This window comes from Ostrea edulis, chromosome 7 (genome assembly GCF_947568905.1).
Source record: "Ostrea edulis chromosome 7, xbOstEdul1.1, whole genome shotgun sequence".
NCBI classification, from domain to species: Eukaryota; Metazoa; Mollusca; class Bivalvia; order Ostreida; family Ostreidae; genus Ostrea; species Ostrea edulis.
The window spans coordinates 34,544,939-34,571,644 of NC_079170.1; the positions used below are offsets into that span (position 1 = coordinate 34,544,939).

Here is a 26,706-nt window from a genome sequence, read left to right on the forward strand (position 1 = left end):
TTATCCACGAGTAAATTTTAGAAACAAAGTATTCTGGTGCTCAGTTCTTCCATCAGGTCATACAACCTACACAGCTCTACATAGCATATTAGAGGACTTCAAGAAAAAGCTCTTCACCAGTTCCTAGTAAAAATAATTCTCAAAATGTGAAATATACATTTGATATCGGATAAAATGCAAAGAATAAAAAATTTGAACATTTTCTGGATAATTTTTTTTAAAACGTACGTACAACATAACCGGTAAATTAAAACGATACATGAAAATGACTGTCAATGTTGAAATCGTGATCCTGGTCTACAGTGGCTTGACGTTAAACGATGGTCTTTTGATGGAATCGTGGGAAATGACACTCCTCTGCTTTTCCCAACTCTTTGCTTTAGTTTTTGATGAAATGGGAATGACTTTAAAAGATCTGAAATCCAAGACAGAGTTCGTTGACCTCCTACACTTCATTTTAGTGTTCTGTGAAATCGGAACAACTCGTAGCAAATTGAAATTCCTGAGAGGTTTTGTTGACGATTGAGTGTTAAGGCAACTAGGGCGAGTCATCGTGCTGCAGACCTGATTATCTTTGTTTTTCTCGGTTGAACGCGTTTCAGACGTATCGTCCACATCGAACATGTCTGTGTCCGTCACATACAAAAGGAAGCTCTTCCTGGGCTGCCTTTTCCTTCCTGTAGAATTCCTCCCCGTGTCCCCCTGATCTTTCCTTTCCTTAACACACTTAGTACATATATGTGAAAAGACTAGGGCCTCATCTTTCTTCGTTTTAGCTTGCCCTTCATTTTCTCTAGTGTTAACAATTTCTACATCAGGTGGATTTTCACTCTTTTTTCCATTTAAATGATCTTTTCTACCAACCTGTCCATTTTCATTTTCTTCTGATACCCATTGAAGGTTTATATTTTCGATATCAGAAGACCTGTCACAGTTTTCTTCATGTTTTTTATCAGATTGTATGTCCTCATTTCCCGATGAGTTTACAATATTTTCAACAGGAGTATTGACAGAGTTGTTGCCCTTTAAATTTTCCTTTTTGCTGTTTTCTTTGTTCTCACCTTCTCTAACGACTAACTGGAAGTTTTCATCTGGTTTAGATTTTCCATCATCATCCACGACATCAGTATCTGAGGTCCTATTCTTCTTAGGTTTAGGTTCAGAAACTTCATCCTTCGAATCATCAAAATGAACCCCTTTCTTCAAGCTCTGCCGAGACCTGGTTAAGGCAAGCGGTTTCTTCTTGAATACTTTGGCTGGCGGTAAAGTTCGAGTCCCACACATCCATCTTTTGACACTGTCTGGAATTTCGGCATTTCTTGTCCGTGGTTTACCAAGATGAGTCTTGTACATAGAAACATCAGCCCGATCGGTAATATCTAATCCAAAAGGCCCTCTACCTTTCCCAGATACTATGGGATAGACACAGCTTGGTTTGATGAGCTTTACAAAATCTATGAGCTCATTAAATGAGCTGTGATCAGAGTAGGGAACAATGAATACATTTTCCTGATTACAGAAAGGACTCATTTCTAACCCCGTGTATAAGGATGTCGGCAGGATAGCTATTGTAGGGTGCTGATTGTTCCACCGTTCAATGTTTTTGTTGGAGATGGAGTAAAATGGCACGACTTCAATCCTGGCATCTGTCTCTCCTGTGATGAAAACGTCTGGGAGATCTAAAAGTTCTGCCACCTTCAGAAAGATTGGGGAGACTTTGATCCACTCCTGGAGAACTTGAGCAATGACAACCAGGAGGTCTTCCTTTCCTAAGTTCCGCAATCCAATCTTGATGTTAAACCCCGGATGGCTACCAATTATTTCCAACACCTGCTGTTGGGACTCCTCCCTGGAGGGAAACACACATCTTGGAGAATTATATGTGTTGTCAAGGTACACAATATCAGTGTTTGACAAATTCAACATCAGAGGGTCATTTTTCATGTTTGAATCAAAGCGAAAGTCGCCTGTGTACAAGATTTTACCAAAATATCCCTCGAACAGGTACATGACGCTTCCCGGGCAGTGATGGGCATCTATCACTGTTACAGACATTTGCTCTACTTGGTCCGAGTCGACGTACATGACGTGGCTACACCCCGTCTCCAAGGGACAAATGAGAGAGGGCGTAACCTCATACCTCTCCTCCAGTAACTTGCCTGTGATTTCAGAACAGTAAATTTTGTGTTGCCAAGAGGAAGTCAGTCCTACAGTATGATCCCCATGGAGATGCGTCAGAAAAAACAGTCGGGCATTCGGACATTCTCTTATCTTCCAAAAGTCCACTGCAATTGGTGTCCTTGGTATCACCTTTCCATTCATGATCTATTTTTGGACATTTCCTCGCTTACAACAGACTGAGTGAGACACTACGCTGTAGGGATTTCATTGTTCTCCACTACAAAATAAAACACTGCTATCACACACTGTTATACAATATCTCTTTGCATATACATATATATACTATTAATCTACAGGTGCTTGCTTCATTGACTTCATACGTTATGCTATTTAATAATAATTAATATTTAATATGTTATTAAACATTATTTATCTGTGACTCTTCTAAATAAATTATCAATGTGTGACTCTTCTAAATAAATTATCAATGTGTGACTACTAAATAAATTATCAATGTGTGACTCTACTAAATAAATTATCAATGTGTGACTCTTCTAAATAAATTATCAATGTGTGACTTTTCTAAATAAATTATCAATGTGTGACAACTAAATAAATTATCAATGTGTGACTCGCATTGAGCCATTGTGAGCCACACATTGATGATTTATATAGAAGAGTCACACATTGATAATTTATTTAGTAGAGTCACACATTGATGATTTATTTAGTAGAGTCACACATTGATGATTTATTTAGTAGTTCTACACATTGATAATTTATTTAGTAGAGTCACACATTGATAATTTATTTAGTAGAACCACACATTGATGATTTATTTAGTAGTTCTACACATTGACAATTTATTTAGTAGAACCACACATTGATGATTTATTTAGTAGTTCTACACATTGATAATTTATTTAGTAGAGCCACACATTGACAATTTATTTAGTAGAGCCACACATTGATAATTTATTTAGTAGAGCCACACATTGATAATTTATTTAGTAGTTCTACACATTGATAATTTATTTAGTAGAGCCACACATTGATAATTTATTTAGTAGTTCTACACATTGATAATTTATTTAGTAGCCACACATTGATAATTTATTTAGTAGAGCTACACATTGATAATTTATTTAGTAGAGCCACACATTGATGATTTATTTAGTAGAACCACACATTGATGATTTATTTAGTAGTTCTACACATTGATAATTTATTTAGTAGAGTCACACATTGATAATTTATTTAGTAGAACCACACATTGATGATTTATTTAGTAGTTCTACACATTGATAATTTATTTAGTAGAGTCACACATTGATATTTATTTAGTAGAACCACATATTGATGATTTATTTAGTAGAGCTACACATTGATAATTAATTTGGTAGAGCCACACATACATAATTCAGTCAGTAGTAAATTTGGTGCAGGATATGAATATCTAATAGAACACGTTAATCGACTTGAAGTTAGACGTTTTATTTTTTCGAGAAAAAAATATTGATTAAAATTGAAAACGTTATTTGTTAACAGGTAAAATCTTCAAAAAAAACATGTCACTTATATAAAAAGGATATATAAGGAGAAATATATTTCAAAAAGAAATTGAAATGAAATGGTCAAAATTCAGAGATATACTGCAATTTTTCAAATTTGATCCACGCCCGATCAGAATTTTAAAAAAAAATAGTCATAGGGAAAACTACATTCCCTTGATGTAAAATGATTCCCAATTTAAATGAATTGATAAAGGAAACTAATTTTCTTGATAAGAAGTGCATACAATTAGCAACGATATAATTATTTTCATAATTTCTATCAATTTTGATAGGTACTTTTTTTCTGTGGTTTGATTCAAATTAAAATATAGTGATATATCTGAAAGGTCATTAGGTGTAAAAACCCTGTGATTTGCGTTATGTTTCCCGCGTTCAATAAATAGACGAATCAAATGTTTATCAAAGTTACGAGAATGCTGTCCTCACACGTTTAGTGCTAACTTTAGGATATTTTTTTTGTTCCTGTTATGGATATAGATTCTATATATGTATCAACACTTCACCAGTCTGCGAAATTAGCGGTAGTCTGAACACCCGCGGCCAGTGATTTTCCTGTCGTACTTGTAAAGTCCGCTTGGCAACAAGTCTGACTGGCTTGTAAAAAAAAATTACCCGTCAGAGTTTAATTTGACAATCGGAAGTAAATACATATTACGCGCATGCTCAAGTCATGGAATTAGAATAACTCGTCCCAAACAAAGTCATTCGTCCCATTAATTACGCATCTTCACTCGGTCTGTTCCGGATTTGTCTTGAAAATTATTCAGATTTCGCATGCGTATAATTACATTTTTTGGGGGGGCAAGTGAAATTGAGTTCTGGCATGTGGATTTCCTGAAAATGGTTGCTCGAATGGCTTGTGGTTTGCAAATTTTAATATCATTGACTGCTTCACCATGAGTTACGTCCTTTGAGGGGTTAGCCAAAGGTCAATCGGTGAAAAACCAAGTTTTCCTTCTTTACCTTACCAAATGCAAGATGTTGTTACAAGTACTTTGAATTTTAGCCAATTATTAACTTTTCATACAAGTTAATGGGTTGACCCAATCTGGGGCATTATTGTAGTTGACTGCAATTCAATTGATGGAAAAATAACAGATGTCAAAGCTACAGATAAGAAAATCTCAAAGGCCAACGTTGGGAAATACGATTTTTAACCGGGAGATGGTGGACAAGGGACGTAACTTGCACGAAGTGTTGATACGTGTATAGCAGTCTATGCGAAAGACATCGGACCGTCGGACCTGACCGATGTGCAGTGCCTCAGGTCCGACGCATTATTTTTTACACCGGACCGGAATGTCCAATGTCTCAGTGTCCGGTTTTGAGCTTTACTATTTTGATGCGGAGTCATTTAAATGTTTGTTATAAGTAAAAAATAGCACACAAATCCAAATACGTAAATGAATGTGATTAAAACCGCATGGACTGTTTAAAGTATTATACGGGAGGGATCCCTGGTATAGTATTACTAGTATAATAAATAAGATTCCCTTGGTTTTGCATTTTCACGTGTTTCACTTTTTTACATTAGGTTTTTCGGTCTGACAAAATTTGGTTCGGTCTGGTGTGTTCATTGATTACACAGGACCGAATGTCCTGTGTGGTCTAAAAAACTTTCGCATAGACTGGTATAGATGCCAATACTTTTTGCTTCACCCTAAAAAGGGGTCATACCGTAAAACATATTATTTCATATATATATATATATATATATATATATATATATATATATATATATATTAAAATAAAACACAGGTCAAATGTAAGAATAAAGCCAAGCATGTTGTAAGATTTTTAAAAATATTGAATTATGTCATTTTTTGCGTTCTAAAGATCGATTTGATGACGTAGCATGTTGCAGTGGAACTCTTCAATTTCAACTTACACGAAGCAAATCGAACTTGCGCACCATATTTTCACGACTTTAAAGACTTAGAGGGACTGGTTCACGATTTTTGAAAAAAATATTTTTCATATTTGATGTCAAACATTAAAAATATAACTGATTAAATGGTGACAGCCAAAATTTTGAACTTCTGAACGCAAGAATGAAAGCAATATTTTAGCCTTAAATATGTGTTATGTAAACAAAGACACAAGTCTTTTCATGTATACAAACAAACCAGTGAAATGTTAATTTTGTAATACAAAGCATCCTAATTTTGCAAAGTTACAAATTTTCACTTTTAGACGACACATTTTACCCGAAAAATGCTTGAAATGTGAAAGACATAATAAACTTAGATCGATATCCATTTCTTTTAAAAATTTCGTAAACAATTACATACCGCAATCTTTTTTTACAAAACAAATGATAGAGGGCAAGCCCTCTCACGGCCTGAAGGGCCATGAAAGCGGAGCTCTCCCTATAGGTAACACGTATATACATGTTTAAAAGGAAAATATAGGAAAATAATGAAAAATTAAACCATACCTATGGAACTTGAAAAGTTTGGTACCAATGGCGTCGATTCGAATATTAGCGCGTGGACATGTATTCCTCCATTTTGAATCTCGTCTACCCTAGTTAACGTCGTTCTGAGATGTTACACATAAAATCCGTAAAAGCATGTAAATCTTATTTTCTTAATCATATATAATCACTCCACAATTAACGCCATGTTTTTTGTTGTGGTTCAAACGCTATGTTTGTAAATTTGCTAAATAACGACACTGAATATGACGTCACAATGTACTGTTTACATCAATTGCGTTATATTTCCCGCGTTCAATATATAGGCGGATCAAATGTCCAAAATTAGGATGCTTTGGTACAGCTCCGTCCGCGTGCTAACTTTGGGTTGTTTTTGTCCTGTTTTGGATATAGATAATAATGCCAAAACTTTTTTGCTTCGCCCTCAAACACGGTCACGCCGTAAAACATATTACGTTGGAAGGGGCATTTCGGTAGTACTATGGGGCATTTCGGCAATTTCTGGGGGCATTTCGGTAATTCGGGGTACCCCTTTAAAAGTACAAAATATAAATTGTAAATTTACATTGTCACTGTCAGTTGAGGAAATGATGTATACTTCTTTTAACATTACAAATTTAACACGATACAGGAAGACATCGGATACAATATACAATAAATTTTTAGTATTGTTTACTTACTCATTGTCACCAATTTGTATATTATTATTAAAATTCATCTTGAAATAACGAAAACAGTAATATCGGAAACATGTAAGGGGTAATAAAAGGAAAACCGGGAACGGTGAATCTAAAAAATCTTAGTTGCAAAAATGTTTTAATTTTAATGACAGGCAAAACTAATGAAAAAGACACATTTTAACATTGACTACTCAGGCATCACCGACAGGACAGCGAGACCAAAAACAAAAGTCGAATTGTGATTGTCAACATGTGATAACAGTAGAGAAAAGATAGGTAGTGGAAAAAATAACCAAACTATATGTACCAATGGCAATAACTCTAAACTTAGATAAATCCTAATCTCGTCTGGTACTGACCTTCATTTCATCTGAGGCCCATTATTATAAACGACACCAAAGGAATGAAGTTTTTTTTTTTTTAAATGATTAATATATATACGGTGTGACCGTTGGACCGAGCGAAGCATGAAATGTTCATTGGAATTCATAAAATTTTAGTTTAAGTAAGGTAAATTAAAATCCACCAATTCAACTTGATAAGTAGATTATGATCCAGGGTCACCAAAAAGTATGGGGCGGGTGGGAGGATTTTAATTTTTATTCTCTGAGAAAAACACAAAAGTGCATCACTTAATGCCAGATGGATATCAGTCTATGCTTATTTCACGGACGAATTCCAGGTTAAGCTTTAATTTCAAACACAGAAAGATACCAAACTTCTTCAAGATTTACGCCCGTAAGAACGCAAGAAGATAAGAAAGGCAAATATGTATTTTCTTCACATGGCTTATCACTTTGCTATACCGGAAATGTAAACAATAAGTACCAGAGACAGACATGGAAATTTTCCAGAAATCGCAAGTTTCGCAAAATAAAAAAAAAATTTGGGGTGGGTCGAAATTTGAGAGGCGGGCGGAGATGATAATCTATCAACTAATTAAAGTTGAATTTGGCCTTATTAGAAGTGAAAGTTAAGGTCTTTTTATGAAACCTTGAAAACCAAAATTGCAAGCCATGGTATGTGTTGGTTTGATAAAGAACTTTCAGGTCACTGGTAAAAGTAACTGCGACTCATCACTAAAAGGTGGTGACAAATTCTCTATAAACTCCAGACAATCGACCAACATGAGATAAAATCATTTTCATGTGATGCTTCATTGCTAAAGCTCAAACTGTGTTTGCAATATTATTCAGAAGCCATTTATTGTCATGTGACTGAATTTGCTTGTTATATTTTTAAGTCGGAGCAAGATGTCCAACTATGCACAGCGGATGGCACACCTGTCGTCCAGAATATTCGGAGAATACACTCGGGAGAAGACCTACACAGCTAACCGAATTATAAAGGAGTTCAAGAGTATGCCCAAATACAAGGACCCCAATATCATTAACTATTATCCCAAACATCCCGAGGCTACGTGGCTGCTCAATAGACTGCGACACCACGGACTGTACAGGTGAGATCCTCAAATAAACTCCAGGAGTTTCAGAGGCACATGATTTTCTTTTAAATTGTTTTAAAACTTTACCCCAGATAGAAATGAAATTGTTTACGAGGCAACTTTTTCAAGATGACTATAATGAGAGCACTGGTGTTCGATAAGGATTTATTTCAATGTAATCTGTTCTCTTTTGTAGAGATGGTCATGCAGACTTTATAGAAGAGTTCGCAGCCCAGCGAGCTCAGCGTGGCAAAGGACCACCAGAGAAGGGACAAGGCAAGAGAGCAACACGAAAGTGAAAAGTGTATGACTGATGTGTGTAATAAATATCTTTGACAGTGTTTAGACAAGTCTTTAATTTTCATTAAAATCTAGACAGGGTTCTTATTTTAGAGGCAATGTTGTCTGTGTACAGTCAATGCTATTTGTGTACAGTCAATGTTGTCTGTGTACAGTCAATGTTGTTTATGTACAGTCAATGTTGTTTATGTACAGTCAGTGTTATCTGTGTACAGTCAATGTTGTCTGTGTACAGTCAATGTTGTCTATGTACAGTCAATGTTGTCTGTGTAGAGTCAATGTTGTTTGTGTACAGTCAATGTTGTGTCTACAGTCAATGTTGTTTATGTACAATCAATGTTGTCTGTACAGTCAATGTTGTTTATGTACAGTCAGTGTTATCTGTGTACAGTCAATGTTGTCTGTGTACAGTCAATGTTGTCTATGTACAGTCAATGTTGTCTCTATAGTCAATGTTGTCTCTGTACAGTCAATGTTGTCTCTATAGTCAATGTTTATGTACAGTCAATGTTGTTTATACAGTCAATGTTTGTGTACAGTAAATGTTGTTTGTGTACAGTAAATGTTGTCTCTGTACAGTCAATGTTGTTTATGTTCAGTCAATGTTGTCTGTGTACAGCCAATGTTATCTGTGTACAGTCAGTGTTGTTTATGTACAGTCAATGTTGTTTGTGTACAGTCAATGTTGTTTATGTACAGTCAATGTTGTTTATGTACAGTCAATGTTATCTGTGTACAGTCAATGTTTATGTACAGTCAATGTTGTTTGTGTACAGTCAATGTTATCTATGTGCAGTCAATGATTACATACAGTTGATGTACAGCTTTGATCTGACCTACTGTCAATACTGGTTGATGTGATAACTGCTTGTGCACATTTTTTCTGTAAATCATTTGTTTCATAGTGACCTTGAGCTATTGACCACACTGAATGGACAGACAGATCCAAATTTATATTTCCTGTCGCTTAAACGGGAGAAATATCTTCTTTGATCACATAAGAGAAAGTGTTAGAGAAATTTATACATATTTATTCAAACATCACCAGGAATATATATACATGCATATTAATGAATATACAAAATGATCATGAAAAATATACATAATGTAGTTTAAAAAGTAATATCCACAGAAAGAGGAATTGTTTACGAACTATCACAGCTTTTTCTTCATTTCATCACTCTATCAATACATATGTGATAATGGTCTTCCCATGTCACAACACCATTAATACAAATCTGTTACAGTTTATAAATGCCATGTACATGAAATGTTCGATGATGCTAGTATTCCGGAACGTAAGACCCCTTCTGATTAATAGGTGGCAGCACTTTATGTCTGTCGGACCCTGGGCGACCCCGAGATCCAGGACGGGGCACGGAGGGAGGGCGGGGATTGGAGAGTTCCATGGGGTTCATGGTCTCTGTTGGGAGGTGGGGATCTTTGCCGTTGTGAATGGAGCCTTCGGGAGACCGAGCGATTTTACCCGCAGATGACATTGACATGCTGGAATCTGATTGGTCATCGTCAGATGTGTCTTCGTCGGACTGAGTGGGTTTGTTGTTGACAGGGGCCGACTGTGACCGGTTCATGTCCTCTGTCATGGTAACCACATCAAGACCAACCTGGTTGTCCACTGTCTGGGGAGCTGTTTTAGGATATCTGTAAAATAATCAACAATATATCAACCACAAAAAGCAGATATCTAAAATAATCAATGATATATCAACTACATATAGCAGATATTGTAAAATAATCAACAATATATCAACCACATAAAGCAGATATCTAAAATAATCAATAATATATCAACTACATATAGCAGATATCTGTAAAATAATCAACAATATATGAACTACATAAGGCAGATATCTGTAAAATCACATACAGTTAACAAAAAGTTTTCTGCATGAGCAAATCATTACAGTTTTTATAAATACATATATTTTTGGTAATTCGGACCTTCTTTTTTTTTAAACTCTGTTTGATTTTTCTGATACTTACATTAAAGATGTAGTTGATATTACATATATACATATTTTGTGTATTTGTTATTACGGATATCTACATGAATGGTGTAGTTGATATTGCATATGTACATGAGATATGAACTGAATGAGATATGAACTTACTGAGATAAGAACTTACTGAGATGTGAATTACTGAGATATGAACTTCGAGATGTGAACTTAATGAGATATGAACATACTGAGATGTGAACTTAATGAGATGTGAACTTACTGAGATATGAACATACTGAGATGTGAACTTACTGAGATATGTACTTACTGAGATAGGAACATACTGAGATATGTACTTACTGAGATGTTATCTGCTCAAACAGTGGTGGGATATACCCTGCTACAGATGCCCTCGCTGCACTGTGTCTTCTCTTCAGTGACATTTCCTCCTACAAATAACAATCATTTATATATAATGTCTCCCTCTAAAAATTATTTGTTAAGTTAGTCAAGTCATATTATGTTGATACTTCAAGATACAGATACTAGAGACATGATGTTGCTCTTATCACTGCTGAACTTATAATGAGGCATGTACTGGAGTTCAAACTACAAGAAATTTATTTTTTGCATACTTTGGAGAGATGCATCTACCACAGCAAACAATTATGAATCTCGTCATTTTTATTCCAGGAGGGGTAACAGTGTGGTCTTCCGCCAGGTACACTGCTGGGACACATACTCCCCCTACTTACCAGTATCCCCCTCCCTGACAGGGCGGGTGACTGTGTGGTCACCCTCCCTGACAGGACGGGTGACTGTGTGGTCCCCCTCCCTGACAGGATGGGTGACTGTGTGGTCCCTCCTTACTTACCAGTATCCCCCTCCCTGACAGGACGGGTGACTGGGTGGTCTTCCCCCTGGTGTACTGCTGGGACATGCTATCGGGAATGCTCGGGCGAGACCAGGTCCTTGTCCCTAGCTGCGTTCCTGTGGGGGCATTGTTGTCTGTGTCTTTTGTCTCGGTGATGTCACCGACTTCTGACTCGTACGACGGGATGCTGATGCCGAGGTAGTCCATGACTAGTCTTCGTAGATGCCTGTACGCCTCTTCTATGTCATCTGGAGAAGATCAAGTTACAAAATAATCATTCAAACTGGAACTGTTCCGGTTTTATTTTGAAGACAACACAATGGGGAAAAAATTTACTGGAGAAAAGACTTAATGTTACTAATCACCACTGTTGATCATCGTGTCAAAGACCCAATGCTCCCTCTACTCACCACTGTTGATCATCATGTCAAAGACCCATTGTTGCCACTACTCACCACTGTCGATTATTGTGTCAAAGACCCAATGTTGCCACTACTCACCACTGTTGATCATTGTGTCAAAGACCCAATGGTGCCACTACTCACCACTGTTGATCATCGTGTCAAAGACTCAATGCTGCCACTACTCACCACTGTTGATCATCATGTCGAAGAAGCCTGGATGGTTCCTGTTGTATTCCTGGTACATCTCGGCTCTCTCGAGATTACTCTCAATCTGAGATTCTGAGTACAGACCTCGTTCTCTGAGCCGCTTCTCATGACAATCTGAGCTCAGGGGCATGATCAGAACATAACGAGGCTCAAAGTAGGTATTCTTAAGTGTCAGCACACCCTGAATAAAAAAAATGGGACTTAAAGTAGGTTATCTTAAGTATCAGCACACCCTGAATAAAAAAATGGGACTCAAAGTAGGTTATCTTAAAGTGTCAGCACACCCTAAATTTAAAACAAAATTGTGGACCGAAACGTAGACATGTACTGTAAAATAGTTATGTTTTGTGAGGGCTGACTGAAAAAAAGACTGTAAATATGTTTCAATGTACATAATCCCATCATACTGCCAAAAATCAATAACCTCTAATTCCATATGAACCACGCACGCCAGGCCCTCCCGGGCAATGTCCTCAATTGACTGCATCTGAAGTCCGTACCAGTGACCGTGGTATTGGTGGGTCTGGATAAACTGCCCCTGTTGAACAAAAACAGAGAAGCTGGTATGATACAATATTCAAATTTTAAACAGAGAAGCTAGATTGATACAAAATAAACAAAAAACAAGAGGCTTTGTTAATCTGGTAAAAAAAATCTTTAAAATGGAAAGAGTTGGTTAATATAGTTTAAACAAAATGGCATATCAAATAATTTTATTATTTTTCACTTTTATGTCATGTATAATCTCAGCAGAACTACGGATTTTAACTGCATGTCCTATGTATGTTTATAAACATGTATAAATTCTATATCATTGAGATTCGCTTCAAGTGTGTCTGTACACCAATATGACAAAACCAATACATTGAAATACATATATTATTTTTTACTTTACTCAAGTTTCATTTCTTGACAGTAGATAATACACATTAATGACAGATCTAAGAAAATATGGGGATGTTATGAGAGACAGATTTAAGAAAATGTAGTGATGTTACAGGAGCACAGACTTTTCACTCACCCATCTGATGTCAAATTCGAATTTCTCCAGATCTACAAAGCGGTAGTCCTTGCCCGGGGTCTCATCCTTGTGAGGTTTACGTGTAGTGTGTGTTACACTAAAAAGACAAAACATATTTGTTACATATGTATAACACACACAGGAAGTGATTATCAATAATGTTTTAACACCTTAACTTATTGGGGAGGGTTTTTTTTGTGGTTGATCAAGGTTATAAAATCGAGAGATCCATGAAAAACAGTAGTTTTATTATATAAGAGAGGGGAAGAAATAAGCTTTTCACTGACCACAATTCGCATATACAAATGAAACTGACTGCACTCTTGGCAAAATCACAAACTCATACCCATGAAAATTTATAAAAGTACACAATGCCTCATAAAATCTCTGATTTATAGACCTTGGACAACATCGGACATTCATTGCATCAGGAGTTTCATCTGTGTCGTCCGGTAAATACTCACCAGTAACCAAAGTAATCCGAGAATTCATCCACTAGTTTTAAGGCCAGGTCTTTTTTCCCCGAACCTTGAGGTCCGACTAGCACCAACATGGGGTACGGGGTCTCCATACTGGGCAAGGTGCTAAAAAGAAATAAAGTATTGCACTGTGAATATTTATCTTAGCTCTGTCTGTTAGAAGACACATAGTATCATCGACATTTCCTGTCTACAATAATTTGTACTGATGGTTTTTATCTTTTACTCGTCCACACCAGAATATGACTGAACAAACTATCACTGACTCACTTGTCTAGAATGAACTATCACTTACTCGTCCAGAATTAACCGACCATTGACTTACTTGTCCAGAATTAACTGACCATTGACTTGCTTGTCCAGAATTAACTGACCATTGACTTACTTGTCCAGAATTAACTGATCACTGACTTACTCATCCAGAATTAACTGACCATTGACTTACTTGTCCAGAATCAATTGACTACTGACTTACTTGTCCAGAATTAACTATCACTGACTTACTTGTCCAGAATTAACTGACCACTGACTTACTTGTCCAGAATTAACTGATCACTGACTTACTTGTCCAGAATGAACTGACTACTGACTTACTTGTCCTGAATTAACTGACCAGAGACTTACTTGTCCAGAATTAACTGACCACTGACTTACTTGTCCAGAATTAACTGACTACTGACTTACTTGTCCAGAATTAACTGACCACTGACTTACTTGTCCAAAATGAACTATCACTTACTTGTCCAGAATTAATTGACTACTGACTTACTTGTCCAGAATGAACTGATCACTGACTTACTTGTCCAGAATGAACTGACTACTGACTTACTTGTCCAGAATGAACTGACTACTGACTTACTTGTTCAGAATTAACTGACCACTGACTTACTTGTCCAGAATTAACTATCACTTACTTGTCCAGAATTAACTAACCACTGACTTACTTGTCCTGAATTAACTGATCACTGACTTACTTGTCCAGAATTAATTGACTACTGACTTACTTGTCCAGAATGAACTGACCACTGACTTACTTGTCCAGAATGAACTGACTACTGACTTACTTGTCCTGAATTAACTGACCACTGACTTACTTGTCCAGAATTAACTGATCACTGACTTACTTGTCCAGCATTAACTGACCACTGACTTACTTGTCCAGAAATAACTGACCACTGACTTACTTGTCCAGAATGAACTGACTACTGACTTACTTGTCCAGAATTAACTATCACTTACTTGTCCAGAATGAACTGACCACTGACTTACTTGTCCAGAATTAACTGACTACTGACTTACTTGTCCAGAATTAACTGACTACTGACTTACTTGTCCAGAATTAACTGACCACTGACTTACTTGTCCAGAATTAACTGATCACTGACTTACTTGTCCAGAATACGACTAGGCTGGAGGAAGGAATACACAACGTGCATGATATGGTCCCGGGCCGCAACAATCTCCGCAGGGGGGTTAAACATGTTTACAGCTGCTACCTAAAATTCAAACAATAATTCCTTGTGAAACAGTTTCTTATACTCATTATGTAATGACAAAAACTTTGATTTATAAAATAGAACAGAATAAAATCATGGTAGACTTTATTAAGTAGTTCTTTGTTTGTGTCCGTTCCATGACTGGGATTTTGGTTTTTAATCTGAGTGAAAGTTATCTCCCTTTGCTGTGCATTTTTTTCAGGAAATCAGACAAGGGACTCTCTGATTAATGGACTTTGTGTCTGTCTTTGTGTGGTCACTAGGAATCAGACAAATGACCTTCACCTTTTCTTCTACTTCCACCCTGTGTCGGTCTAGATCAGTCAAACTCTTCATCCGGAACAGAATGGACAAGCGGTAATCCGGAAGTTCTTGTATAGGGTTACGTAACAGATTAAGCTGTCGTAACATCTGAGAATCCTTGATGTATTTCATCTCTGAGATATCGATGACCTGAGGAGAATGAAATAAAACAAACATTATTATCACTTTATACAGACATTACAAAACCGCAGAGTCAGAAAGTGTTTGTGAGACTACTTTAATCAAAGATCTACTACACTGATTTACATGAGTGATGACATTTTCACATGTAATTAATACTGTATTGATAAAAATCAGGATGATATAAGACCTAATTTTTTGTGAATTAATAATCTCCTGGACAATAACTCTTGTAAATGTTTTTGAATTTATTCTGCCATTATTAATATTTCATTACTGACCAAAAACTTTTACATGTAATACAAAAACATTATCTTGTATTCAAAGAAGTGGATAGGATAACAAATCAAAAGCAATATTAGACCTCTCCACAATCAACACGTCAGGAGACCAATATTGGCCCTCTCCACAATCAACAGGCCAGGAGGCCAATATTGGCCCTCTCCGCAATTAACATGTCACGAGACCAATATTGGACCTCTCCACAATTAACAGGTCACGAGACCAATATTGGACCTCTCCACAATCAGGTCAGGTCAGGAGGCCAATATTGGACCTCTCCACATTATCTACACCTACCTCATTATCCTCTAGGTCTACATTCTCCAGCAAAGAGTGATCCTCCAGCCCCGCTAAACTACGGATGTTGTTACCCGCCAAATTGACAATCTGAAACAAAACATCCATATGTGACAATCCTTCATTCTAATTAATTGCCTAGTATCAGTATTGAGATGATATTGTTTTTGTATTGAGATGATATTGTTTTTTTTATTGAGATGATATTATTTTTGTATTGAGATGATATTGTTTTGTATTGAGATGATATCGTTTTGTATTGAGATGATATTGTTTCTGTATTGAAATAATATTGTTTTGTATTGAGATGATATTGTTTTTGTATTGAGATGATATTGTTTTTGTATTGAAATATTATTTTGTATTGAGATATTGTTTTTGTATTGAGATATTGTTTTGTATTGAGATGATATTGTTTTTGTATTGAGATGATATTGTTTTGTATTGAGATGATATTGTTTTTGTATTGAGATAATATTGTTTTGTATTGAGATGATATTGTTTTTGCATTGAGATGATATTGTTTTGTATTGAGATGATATTGTTTTTGTATTGAGATTATATTGTTTTTGTATTGAGATGATATTGTTTTTGTATTGAGATATTATTTTGTATTGAGATATTGTTTTTGTATTGAAATATTGTTTTTGTATTGAGATGATATTGTTTTGTATTGAGATGATATTGTTTTTGTATTGAGATATTGTTTTGTATTGAGATGATATTATTTTGTATTGAGATGATATTGTTTTTGTATTGAGATGATATTGTTTTGTATTGAGATATTGTTTTGTATTGAAATGATATTATTTTGTATTGAGATGATATTGTTTTTGCATTGAGATGATATTGTTTTGTATTGAGATGATATTGTTTTTGTATTGAGATGATATTGTTTTTTTATTGAGATGATATTGTTTTGTATTGAGATATTGTTTTTGTATTGAGATGATATTGTTTTGTATTGAGATATTGTTTTTGTATTGAGATGATATTGTTTTGTATTGAGATGATATCATTTTGTATTGAGATGATATTGTTTTGTATTGAGATGATATTGTTTTTGTATTGAGATGATATTGTTTTTGTATTGAGATGATATTGTTTTTGTATTGAGATGATATTGTGTTTGTATTGAGATGATATTGTTTTGTATTGAGATATTATTTTGAATTGAGATGATATTGTTTTTGTATTGAGATGATATTGTTTTGTATTGAGATAATATTGTTTTTGTATTGAGATGATATTATTTTGAATTGAGATAATATTGTTTTTGTATTGAGATGATATTGTTTTGCATTGAGATGATATTGTTTTTGCATTGAGATATTGTTTTTTTTATTGAGATGATATTGTTTTGTATTGAGATGATATCGTTTTTGTATTGAGATATTATTTTGTATTGAGATATTGTTTTTGTATTGAGATATTGTTTTGTATTGAGATGATATTGTTTTGTATTGAGATTATATTGTTTTTGTATTGAGATGATATTATTTTTGTATTGAGAAAGTATTGTTTTGTATTGAGATATTGTTTTTTTTATTGAGATGATATTGTTTTGTATTGAGATTATATTGTTTTTGTATTGAGATGATATTGTTTTGTATTGAGATGATATTGTTTTTGAATAAATGCTTTTTACTTCTTATACAACTTACCCTCAATAGATGCAGGGTCTCCAAGTTTTCAATCTTCTTGATATGATTGTGACACTGAATAATGAAATTAATATCAAAAGCATAAAGTAATCAGATATAAAAATTCAAATGATAAATGTCTTAATGATCAGGCTGTGCAAATCAAACTATAGTCTAGATAAAATGTATACAGTAACACACTCTTATAGTGAATTGTATCTATAAACCAAAAGGTCACAAAATATATTAACTTCCTAAAATTTTCAGAGAATTATTTCGGTCATTTTAATGAAAACTTCTACACAGATGAGGTCAAATGTTTGTTTTAGATACACTTAGTGTTTGAAAGTAACAATCAGAGTAAAGTACCCAACTATGGCTGGGTAATGTTATAGCATCACATGACCTGGTAATACAGGGTCTGCTAGATTGAGGCTTTGTAACCATGGCAATACCTACCAGATTGAGGCTCTGTATGGGGAGATTTTCCAGCCCATGTATCTTCTCTATTTTGTTGTGGGCAAGACTAAGGTCCTGTAGACGTGTACATTTTGCCAGCCCTGTGATTTTGGATATTTTATTGTCTAGTTTCTTGGTCATGGATAATAACATACTAAATTATCAAATGAATTTATCAAGATTGGTCTCTACATCACAGTAAAAATCTAACATTCAATATCAATGCCAGTAATTCTGCATTATATGATCATGCAGCCACAAATTTGAATGCCCAGGATAGGTTGTACTATGCCTGGATTAAATACTGTAAATGCACATTTTTATGCATAGTATTTATTTCCGATAAATCCACGGTTACAAAAAATCTGCATAATTTTCATACCAGCAGATGTAAAGTATGTAAGCCTGGTGAATTAAGCCACATGCAACTCAGCAGAATTTCATACCCGTGGACCAAACCAAAATGATAATGCGTGAAATTATTACTCCATGGAATTAATTATGTCTACAGTACTAAAAATAAACATGAGAAGGATACGATCCAAATTGAGACTGCTTATGTAATGGTACGCTGAGAGATCTGTCATTTCCTCAATTTCATTGTAACCAAAGTTGGCCTCCCTTAAGTTCTTTGGTGGTGTAAAGTCTAGAAGTTTTGTAAGCTTGTTGTGGGAAACATCCAGGATCAGCATGTACTGAAGGGAACTAAGGGGAGCTAAATCTGAAATACAAACATCAGCCATAGGTGAAATAAAAATCTCTTTATTTCATTGTTAAAAAATAGATAAAGAGATTAACAGTGAAGATGACCCAACCTGTAAGTTCATTGTATGGCAATTCCACCTTCTGGAGATGCACGAAAGCTGCTAGAGCTGAAATATCTTTTAAGCTGAAACCCTGAAATGAATTAAAAATGCTCAAGTGTTCAGTTCACTCAATCTAGCAAATATTCAAAAGTGTTCATCAGTGTTCTTCTCAAACTGTGTCTAGTAAGATAAAAATTAATCCGAGTAAAGTTTAATGTATAACAGAGGAAGACTAACTAGATATCTTTTTCATGTGTTCATACTCAGTGGCATGAGAATGTATTTTGGAACGATGACTTACGGCGACAGTAACATGGAGGAACACTTGTTGTGATCCATCAGCTGATCTTCCAAGATTTGACAAATTTCTTCCAATGGTTTCCTCATCAAGAATCCCACCAGGAGAGAGCTGCAATTATGACGAACTATCAACTAACAGCAAGATTGTCAGAACAATAACTGATAGTGACTGGGTTCAAATGACAATCAAGATACTGTGATACAGTGAGAACGATATAGTTACAATTAGAATGATAGATACTCAAAACATTTTTTTCTTTATGACACTAAACAATTTCAAAAACAAAAGTACTGCCTCAAAGAAATGCAATAAGCAGCTGGAACACTTTTATCCTAATGTCAAATATTCATCTCCTCTGTTTTTAAAAAACAAGTTTTGACAAATGATTATGATTGAAAGTATAGTGATGAAAGGATTGCCACTGACAATCGATCGTCGATTTGTCAATCATCTTTGGTTCGTCAATTCCGATTGTCTATTCCATTTTTCATGAATTGATTGTCGTCTACGAATCAACTACGTATGCATTAATTAATACCTTTGAAAAGGGAGAAGGCCTCCAATATCATCATTATCATGGATTTTGAAATCAATCAACAATGAATTATCATGAAGTTGATAACTTATAATCCAAGATTCCTCTAACTCTTACCTCCACTTTTATATGTGCAGGGGAGAGTTAGAGCGGACTCAGTATTGAAAAGTCGGAGGAGTATCAGATTAGCTGATAACTTAATATATATCCTTACACAGGGAAAGCCAAGTCAGATGTCTGGAAATTTTTTGGGTTTCTTAAAACTAAAGCCAATCTAGATGTCAAGGCTAGAAAAAACACCTATTTCATTCCTTGTTTTAATATCTAGGCTAATAGATTTGTGTATGTTGCACATATACTCCATAAAACTAAAAAGAAATAACCCCTAAAATGATAAACATTTATCAACAACATGTAAAATACTCATTATATCGATCATTGATCGATACAGTTCTTCCGATTTTGACTGATTATCGATTATGAATTTTTTTTCTAATTATTCAACACTAAAACTTTATAAAGCAGGGTTTTTATAGAGGGTGAAGCCTTCTCATGGCCTGTCAGAAGAGCTCTTCCTATGGGAAACACATATTCATATAGATGTTTAAAAGGAAAATATAGAAAACTGATGAAAAATTAACAACATGATTAAACCATTATACCTATCGAACATGAAAATTTTGGTAATAATTCTGGTGTAGATTTGAATTCACCTAAGGACATGTTATTTTCCATTTCGAATCTTGTGTACCCAAGTTCATGTCATTCTGAGATGTGAAATAAAATCCGTAAAAGCATGTAAATTCTAATTTCTTAATCATTTACTGTACAATAATCACTCCTCGAATAAAGTGATTGTACCATGTCTCATATATGTTTGTAAATTCAAAACCGTCGTGGTGGCCGAGAGGTTAGAGCGTTCGCCCCGCATGCAGAAGGTCGGGGTTCGATCGAATCCCGGCCGCGACAGACCTAAGTCGTTAAAATAGATAGTGACAGTTCCATCGCCAAACACTCAGAATAGGTGTGATTGTCACAGGTCCTCGGAGATGACCTTAAGAACGGATGTCCCGTGTCACAGTAGGTGTGGCACGCTAAAGAACCCTCACTGCTCAATGGCCGTAAGCACCGAGCATAGGCCTAAATTTGAAGCCCTTCACCGGTCTTCGTGACGTTTCCATATGAGTGAAAAATTCTTGAGCGAGACGTTAAGCAAGATTCAATCAATCAAATACCGACACTGAATATGACGTCACAATGCACTGTTTACATCAGCCTACATTGCATTTCCCACGTTCAATGAATAGGCGGACCAAATGTCTAAAGTGTTAGGATGCTTTGATAGCTTAAGACCTCTATCCTCACATCTTAGGTGCTAAATTTGGGGTATTTTTTGTCCTGTTATGGACATAGATACTAAGGCTAATACTTTTTGCTTCAGCTTCTGTGTGACAAATTACACATCTTTCATTATTCATGAAAAACAATGAACTTTTTAAAGAAAAAATACAGCAGTCTATCTATGCTTACTTTTAATTTTTTTTTATTCGTTTTTCTTAAGCAAACAATTCTAATCTAAAATCAGTTTCAATAAATAATAAGCTTTTTAAAAAAAAACATAAAAAAAAAAACATGTTTAAGAACCCAAAACACTGACCAAAATTATTGAAAATATTTCGTCTGTCTCGTACGTTGTAGATAAAAGGAAGTAAAAACATTAAGGGAGAGGTCTAGCTACACTTAGGCTACCTCAATATCCTCGTCTTCGTCATCCGACTCGCACACTTCGTTATCTTCGCCGTCCGTCAATTCTGTTGGTTCTCGCACATTGTCTAGCGACAAAACATTTGTGTCGTAGTTAAGAATATGCGTTTCTCCACCAGTATGAACTAAATTTCCCTCAACCACGGGAGAAAATTCATTTTCTCGCATAACTTGTTGTCCATCCATGGCGGCCATGATGTTTTCCTAGGAGACAAACAGGTTCGCAGTGAATTTATTTAGAAATAATACGTACTCTGATCCTGATTGTTTCATGCATTTACGGAAAACAGAGTTTAGATGGGCTTTGTCTTTAAATTGTTAAAGATAATGACGTAGTTTAGTTACTGTGGAGTTTAATTGCTCAATTAGAAATGTGAGATACTTTCCCCCCATAAAAAATATGATTTTTAATTCGGACTCGGAATGTACACTTTGGCCTTCGCAAATCATGTGATTTGTATTTTGACAGACGACGAAAAGCCTTTAAAGGCCATGCAAGAATGTCTGGTTTCTTTCAGTATCTGGAGGATCACATTTATGTAAGAATGTTATGTATACTTTTACCGAAAACAATACTTTATTATCATAAAAGTAATTTACATAATGATTATGGCCCAAATTAATTTTAAAGTAATTAATGCTAGATCTAACTTTAAAGTAACTCACTAACTGTGAGAAGTTTGACAGAAATATTATTATTTATCTCTGTTATTATCTTTGTTGTCTTCACTTTCTGGTTCTGATTCTGCCTGGTTATGGCCATAATCATCTTATCTGATTTTTTCTACCATTCGAGAGAGAGCATGCAAGTAAAGATTTATAAATTAAAAACTCAAAAGCTGTGGGTTTCTAATTGAGCAATTATTTGGACATCTGCTCCCTGAAGATTTCAGGTGTTATGAGAGACACAATTCTTGGTGTTAATGCAATCTGATTAAAATCAGCTCTTCGATCTCCTTTTTTTTTTTTTTTTTTTTTTTGGTCACTACCTCATGTAGTGACAAAAAAGGGGAGGGGGGGGGGGGGGGGAGTGGATCGAGGAGCTAATTTGAATCAGATTGGTGGTAATGCATTCCATTCCTCATGGTATGTAGGAAGAATGAGAATTTGCGATAGGAAGTACTGTATTGCTTGATGGAAGTTGGAAGGCATACGATTGTGAGAATGCCTTGTCTTGCACAAGGATGGAATGATTGGTCATAGATGTATATTCTCTTCTAAGAAACTAATGAATACTGTATATTTATTTACACATGTAGAGAAACTATAGCCTTTTACAACAAGGTGGAGTAAGTAACTTGTAACACTGGTTTTTGGAGGCAGATACTTTGTGAGTAGTTCTAAGGTTTTGTGAAATATCCAAATTCATGAGTCATAACCAAAATTCATAGATCCTACATCAATGTAGACACCGAACAGTCAAACAAATTAATACAGCTCCCTCAACATGCAGAACTCCTGCAAGGTTTTTTAAAAATCAAGTGCATGATCTGTTATACTCAGTTGCTGGTTGCATGACGGAAAATGTCGTGCAGCTCCTCAGTGGTCTAGATAACAAGATACAATCAAATAGGGCTGAAACAATTCACCAAAATATGATGAGATCACGTGACATGGACACGGAGTAGGAGAGGAAAAAGTGAGCACCGCTGAATTTCTCAATATCTTGTATATTTAAAGTTCCATAGAATTCTTCTGGTGCAGAATACCCGATAATATCATACTTTATGTGATAAGACTTTTTTTTTTCCTTGGATTCTTGGCGTGTTGTGGTGTGTTTGACGTGTTCTTGACATCGAACTGTTTTTTCAAAATGTCGACGGAGACTCCGAGCTCAAAGAAAGAGGAGAAAAAACATGACAAAAAAGCACCAGAGAATACGCAGAAAGCATCGGAAAGAAGGTTAGTGCAGTTGAGTTTACAGTCAGCCCCAGCTGCTGTTAAAAAAACGGTGGTTTCAGAAAAACAGCCGCATAAGAAACAGAGATCAAGTAGTTCGGACATCGATACCCCAAGTGGAGCCCCCGACATATTGAATGACTTGAGTAAAATTCAGCAAAGCTTGCATGAAATACAACAAACAATGGTGAATAAGAATGATGTAAAGGAAATAATTGCATCCATTATTGTAGAAGTGAAATCGGAATTAAAAGGGGAATTAAAACAAGAAATTCTGACAGAAATTAAACAAACCATTAAAGAAGATTTAAAATCGGAGATCGCGGACGAAGTCAGAGAAACTTTCGATCAAAAAATAGACAACAAAGCCAGAGACTTCGAACGTCAAGTGAAAGAAATGGCAGATGGGCTCAATTTAGATCTAGAAACTATGCGGGAGAAATTCGTTGGACAAAATCGTGAACTGAGATCACTGAAAGAAACCCTAAAACAATGCCAAATCATGTCAGAGGATGCCTTACAATTAGCTAATTACAATCAACAGTACTCCCAAAAAAACAACATAAATTTTTTGGGTTGGAAAGAGACAAGGGACGAGGATCTGAGATCGGATTTATGTACCATTCTTAAACAAAGTTGGCGTAGATTTAAATCCAAAGGATGTGTTGGCAATCCATAGATTACCGAATGGAAAGCATGGTGGACCTAGACCAGTCATTACGAAATTCATATCAACAGAGATTAAAGTGAAAGTGATTAAAAAACGATCAAATGAGGAACTCAAAAAGAGCTTTCTTATGTTTGACCATATCACGCCAAGGAACGCCAAACTGATCAGTGTTCTAAAGGAAGACCCACGGATTTTGTCAGCTTGGATCTATAATGGCAAAATATTTGCCTTAGATAAGGACAACATCAGACACAAATTTGATATCCTGGACTCTGTGGACGACAAAGTGAAACGATAACTTTCAAATATTAGCGGAGCCAAATACAAGACTGTTTACATCGGGATCGTAAGGTGATCGGGATCGGGATGATCAAAATAATTTGTAACTTTCGTTTTTGTGTGTGTAAGTGTAGTGTGTGCAAGCGTGAGAATGATAGGTATGAGAGGACAACTAGTTCATCACAGGTATATTTTATAGGATTTAATTAGTCTATTTCATATAGTGAATTTGTTTTCCATTTTTATATGTGTAAAACCGAATGGATGATGTGATAAAAATAGCATCGGTGAATTGTCAGGGCATAGCTACAGATTCTAAGAGACAAGATGTACTGAACTTTTACAAAAAGCAAAATTATTCAATAATTTGTTTACAAGATACTCACTTTACACCCCAGGTGGAACCATTTATTGAAACACAGTGGGGATATAAATGCATATTCAATTCGTACAAGTCGAATTCAAGAGGCGTGTGCTTCCTTTTTAACAATAGTTTCGAATTTAAAATTCACAATGAGAGAAACCTTTTAGCTATCGACATTACTATTGAAGATAACCGAGTAACTATTATAAATATATATGGTCCAAATACTGATAACCCAAGTTTTTATGAAAAGGTCAGAGACACTTTTTTGAACTTAGATAATGATTATTTTATACTTTGTGGAGACTTTAATCTTGCTTTAAATCCCATATTAGATACACAAAATTATCACAATGTTAATAACCCAAAGGCTAGAGAAAAGGTTCTTGAGTTGATGAATGATTTACAACTTCTTGATTACTACAGGATTCTGTATCCTGACCAAAAAAAGTATACTTGGAGGAAGAAAAACCCTTTAAAACAAGCTCGTTTAGACTATATATTGATATCAGAAAGCCTCTCAAATATGTTGGAAAAGTTTTCTATTAATCCTGGATATAGGTCAGACCATTCAGTAGTAGTGATAGAGTTAAAATTTAATACATTTAAAAGGGGTCGTGGACTTTGGAAATTCAATAACAGTCTACTGACAGATAAAATCTATATAGAAAAGGTCAAACAAACTATACTTGAAGTACAAAACCAATATCTACATGCTGACAATACAGACAACAATTATAGTATTTTTCTCGAAGTTCTTCTCATGGAAATTCGAAGTATAACAATTTCACACTCTTCTTTTAAGAAAAAAGAAAGAGACAGGCTTGAAAAAAAATTACTGGAGGAGATTGAAATCATAGAGTCGGACTATAACATTAATTTTAAACTTTTAGAGGAAAAAAAGGTTGAACTTGAAAATGTAAGGAAGGAAAAATTACAAGGTCACATCATTAGATCGCGGGCTAAATGGGTAGAGGAAGGGGAAAAACCTAGTAAATATTTCTGTTCTTTAGAATCCCGTAATTTTTTAAACAAAACTATCAAAAAAGTAGAAACACATAAAGATCAGTCATATATGACCAATCAGATATTCTTCATCATGTCAAAGATTTTTATGAAACTCTTTACACATGTAAAGATTCAGATCTCTTGGATATAAATTTGGAAGATATCATAAAAGTCCCGGACACCCCTAGGTTAGACAAGACAGCTTCAAACTCTTTGGATGACAAGATATCTGAAAGTGAAATATATACAGTTCTTAAAAATATGAAAAATAATAAATCACCAGGAAGTGATGGCTTCACCGTAGAATTTTTTAAATTTTTTTGGAAGGACCTCAAAAACCACATTGTATCAGCTGTTAATCATATTTTTGAGAAAAAGGAACTCCCTATATCACAAAGACTGGGGATTATTACATGTTTGCCAAAAGTGACAAACCCAGACAATTTCTGAAAAACTGGAATAAAATCTACCTTAGATTATTTGATATCGGAAACTCAGTCTGGGTTTATAAAAGGCCGGTACATAGGAGAAAACACTAGGTTTGTGTATGATCTCATGTCTTTCACTGAATCCAGCAACACACCAGGTTTACTTGTACTGATAGATTTTGAAAAGGCTTTTGACTCTATATCTTGGAATTTTATATATAAAGTTTTAAGTTATTTTGGTTTTGGGGATTGCATAATTACTTGGATAAAAATCTTAAATACAAATATTAAAGCATCTGTATTACAAAGTGGTTTCCTATCGCAGCAATTTGATATACAGAGAGGCTGTAGACAAGGCGACCCTATTGCTCCTTATTTATTTATTCTTTGTGCAGAAATTTTAGATATTCTTGTGAAACAGAATACAGATATCAAAGGTATAATAGTGAATGGTAAGGAACACAAAATTTCCCAATATGCTGACGACACAACTTTGGCTCTTGATGGTTCACCAAAATCTCTTTTTGCT

At 35.1% G+C, this 26,706-nt stretch overlaps 4 protein-coding genes across 7 annotated transcripts in view; 2 read left to right on the plus strand and 2 right to left on the minus strand.

The window, feature by feature from the left end:
• Window positions 1–199: 199 nt before the first annotated feature.
• Window positions 200–6,917, minus strand: LOC125655647 (5' exonuclease Apollo-like). 3 transcript variants are annotated; one of them, XM_048886013.2, is made up of 2 exons: window positions 6,813–6,917; window positions 200–2,398 (listed from the first exon to the last, which is right to left on the minus strand). In XM_048886013.2, exon 2 carries the CDS (start codon window positions 2,320–2,322, stop codon window positions 298–300), a length of 2,025 nt encoding a protein of 674 aa, XP_048741970.2. In that variant the 5' UTR covers window positions 2,323–2,398; window positions 6,813–6,917; the 3' UTR covers window positions 200–297. The 3 variants fall into 3 exon arrangements, with proteins under 3 accessions (XP_048741970.2, XP_048741971.2, XP_056000074.1); XM_048886014.2 differs by having other exon boundaries at window positions 6,133–6,881; XM_056144099.1 differs by lacking the exon at window positions 6,813–6,917 and adding an exon at window positions 4,199–4,339.
• Window positions 6,918–8,606, plus strand: LOC125655654 (28S ribosomal protein S33, mitochondrial-like). The gene is made up of 3 exons (XM_048886032.2): window positions 6,918–7,088; window positions 8,056–8,271; window positions 8,453–8,606. The coding sequence occupies exons 2-3, from the start codon at window positions 8,066–8,068 to the stop codon at window positions 8,553–8,555; spliced, it is 309 nt and encodes a 102-aa protein (XP_048741989.2). The 5' UTR covers window positions 6,918–7,088; window positions 8,056–8,065; the 3' UTR covers window positions 8,556–8,606.
• Window positions 8,607–9,571: 965 nt separating this feature from the next.
• On the minus strand, window positions 9,572–21,752 carry LOC125655646 (leucine-rich repeat and guanylate kinase domain-containing protein-like). The gene is made up of 16 exons (XM_048886012.2): window positions 21,515–21,752; window positions 19,231–19,338; window positions 18,939–19,020; window positions 18,662–18,844; window positions 18,124–18,248; window positions 17,686–17,739; window positions 16,022–16,111; window positions 15,284–15,451; window positions 14,892–14,998; window positions 13,488–13,607; window positions 13,024–13,120; window positions 12,427–12,540; window positions 11,982–12,183; window positions 11,392–11,639; window positions 10,878–10,966; window positions 9,572–10,218 (listed from the first exon to the last, which is right to left on the minus strand). Exons 1-16 carry the CDS (start codon window positions 21,722–21,724, stop codon window positions 9,840–9,842), a joined length of 2,376 nt encoding a protein of 791 aa, XP_048741969.1. The 5' UTR covers window positions 21,725–21,752; the 3' UTR covers window positions 9,572–9,839.
• Window positions 21,753–21,878: 126 nt separating this feature from the next.
• LOC125667449 (slowpoke-binding protein-like) overlaps window positions 21,879–26,706 on the plus strand; it is a 44,715-nt gene continuing 39,887 nt past the window's right edge. The window contains exon 1 of one of the 2 annotated variants that reach the window (XM_056144102.1): window positions 21,879–22,068. In XM_056144102.1, the coding sequence (XP_056000077.1) occupies window positions 22,030–22,068 (39 nt within the window). In that variant the 5' untranslated portion in view covers window positions 21,879–22,029. The remainder of the gene's footprint in view (window positions 22,069–26,706) is intronic. The other variant, XM_056144101.1, reaches the window with a different exon arrangement.

What these genes read in the sequence shown, in the direction of transcription:
- LOC125655654 (XM_048886032.2), top strand. Translation starts at nt 8,066, where the DNA reads ATGTCCAACTATGCACAGCGGATGGCACACCTGTCGTCCAGAATATTC. An exon ending in CGACACCACGGACTGTACAG is followed by an intron (nt 8,272 to 8,452) that starts GTGAGATCCTCA and finishes TCTCTTTTGTAG; the next exon opens with AGATGGTCATGCAGACTTTA.
- LOC125655646 (XM_048886012.2), bottom strand. Translation starts at nt 21,724, where the DNA reads ATGGCCGCCATGGATGGACAACAAGTTATGCGAGAAAATGAATTTTCT. An exon ending in TCCTCCATGTTACTGTCGCC is followed by an intron (nt 19,021 to 19,230) that starts GTAAGTCATCGT and finishes AATTCATTTCAG; the next exon opens with GGTTTCAGCTTAAAAGATAT. An exon ending in GCCATACAATGAACTTACAG is followed by an intron (nt 18,845 to 18,938) that starts GTTGGGTCATCT and finishes TTTGTATTTCAG; the next exon opens with ATTTAGCTCCCCTTAGTTCC.
- LOC125655647 (XM_048886013.2), bottom strand. Translation starts at nt 2,322, where the DNA reads ATGAATGGAAAGGTGATACCAAGGACACCAATTGCAGTGGACTTTTGG.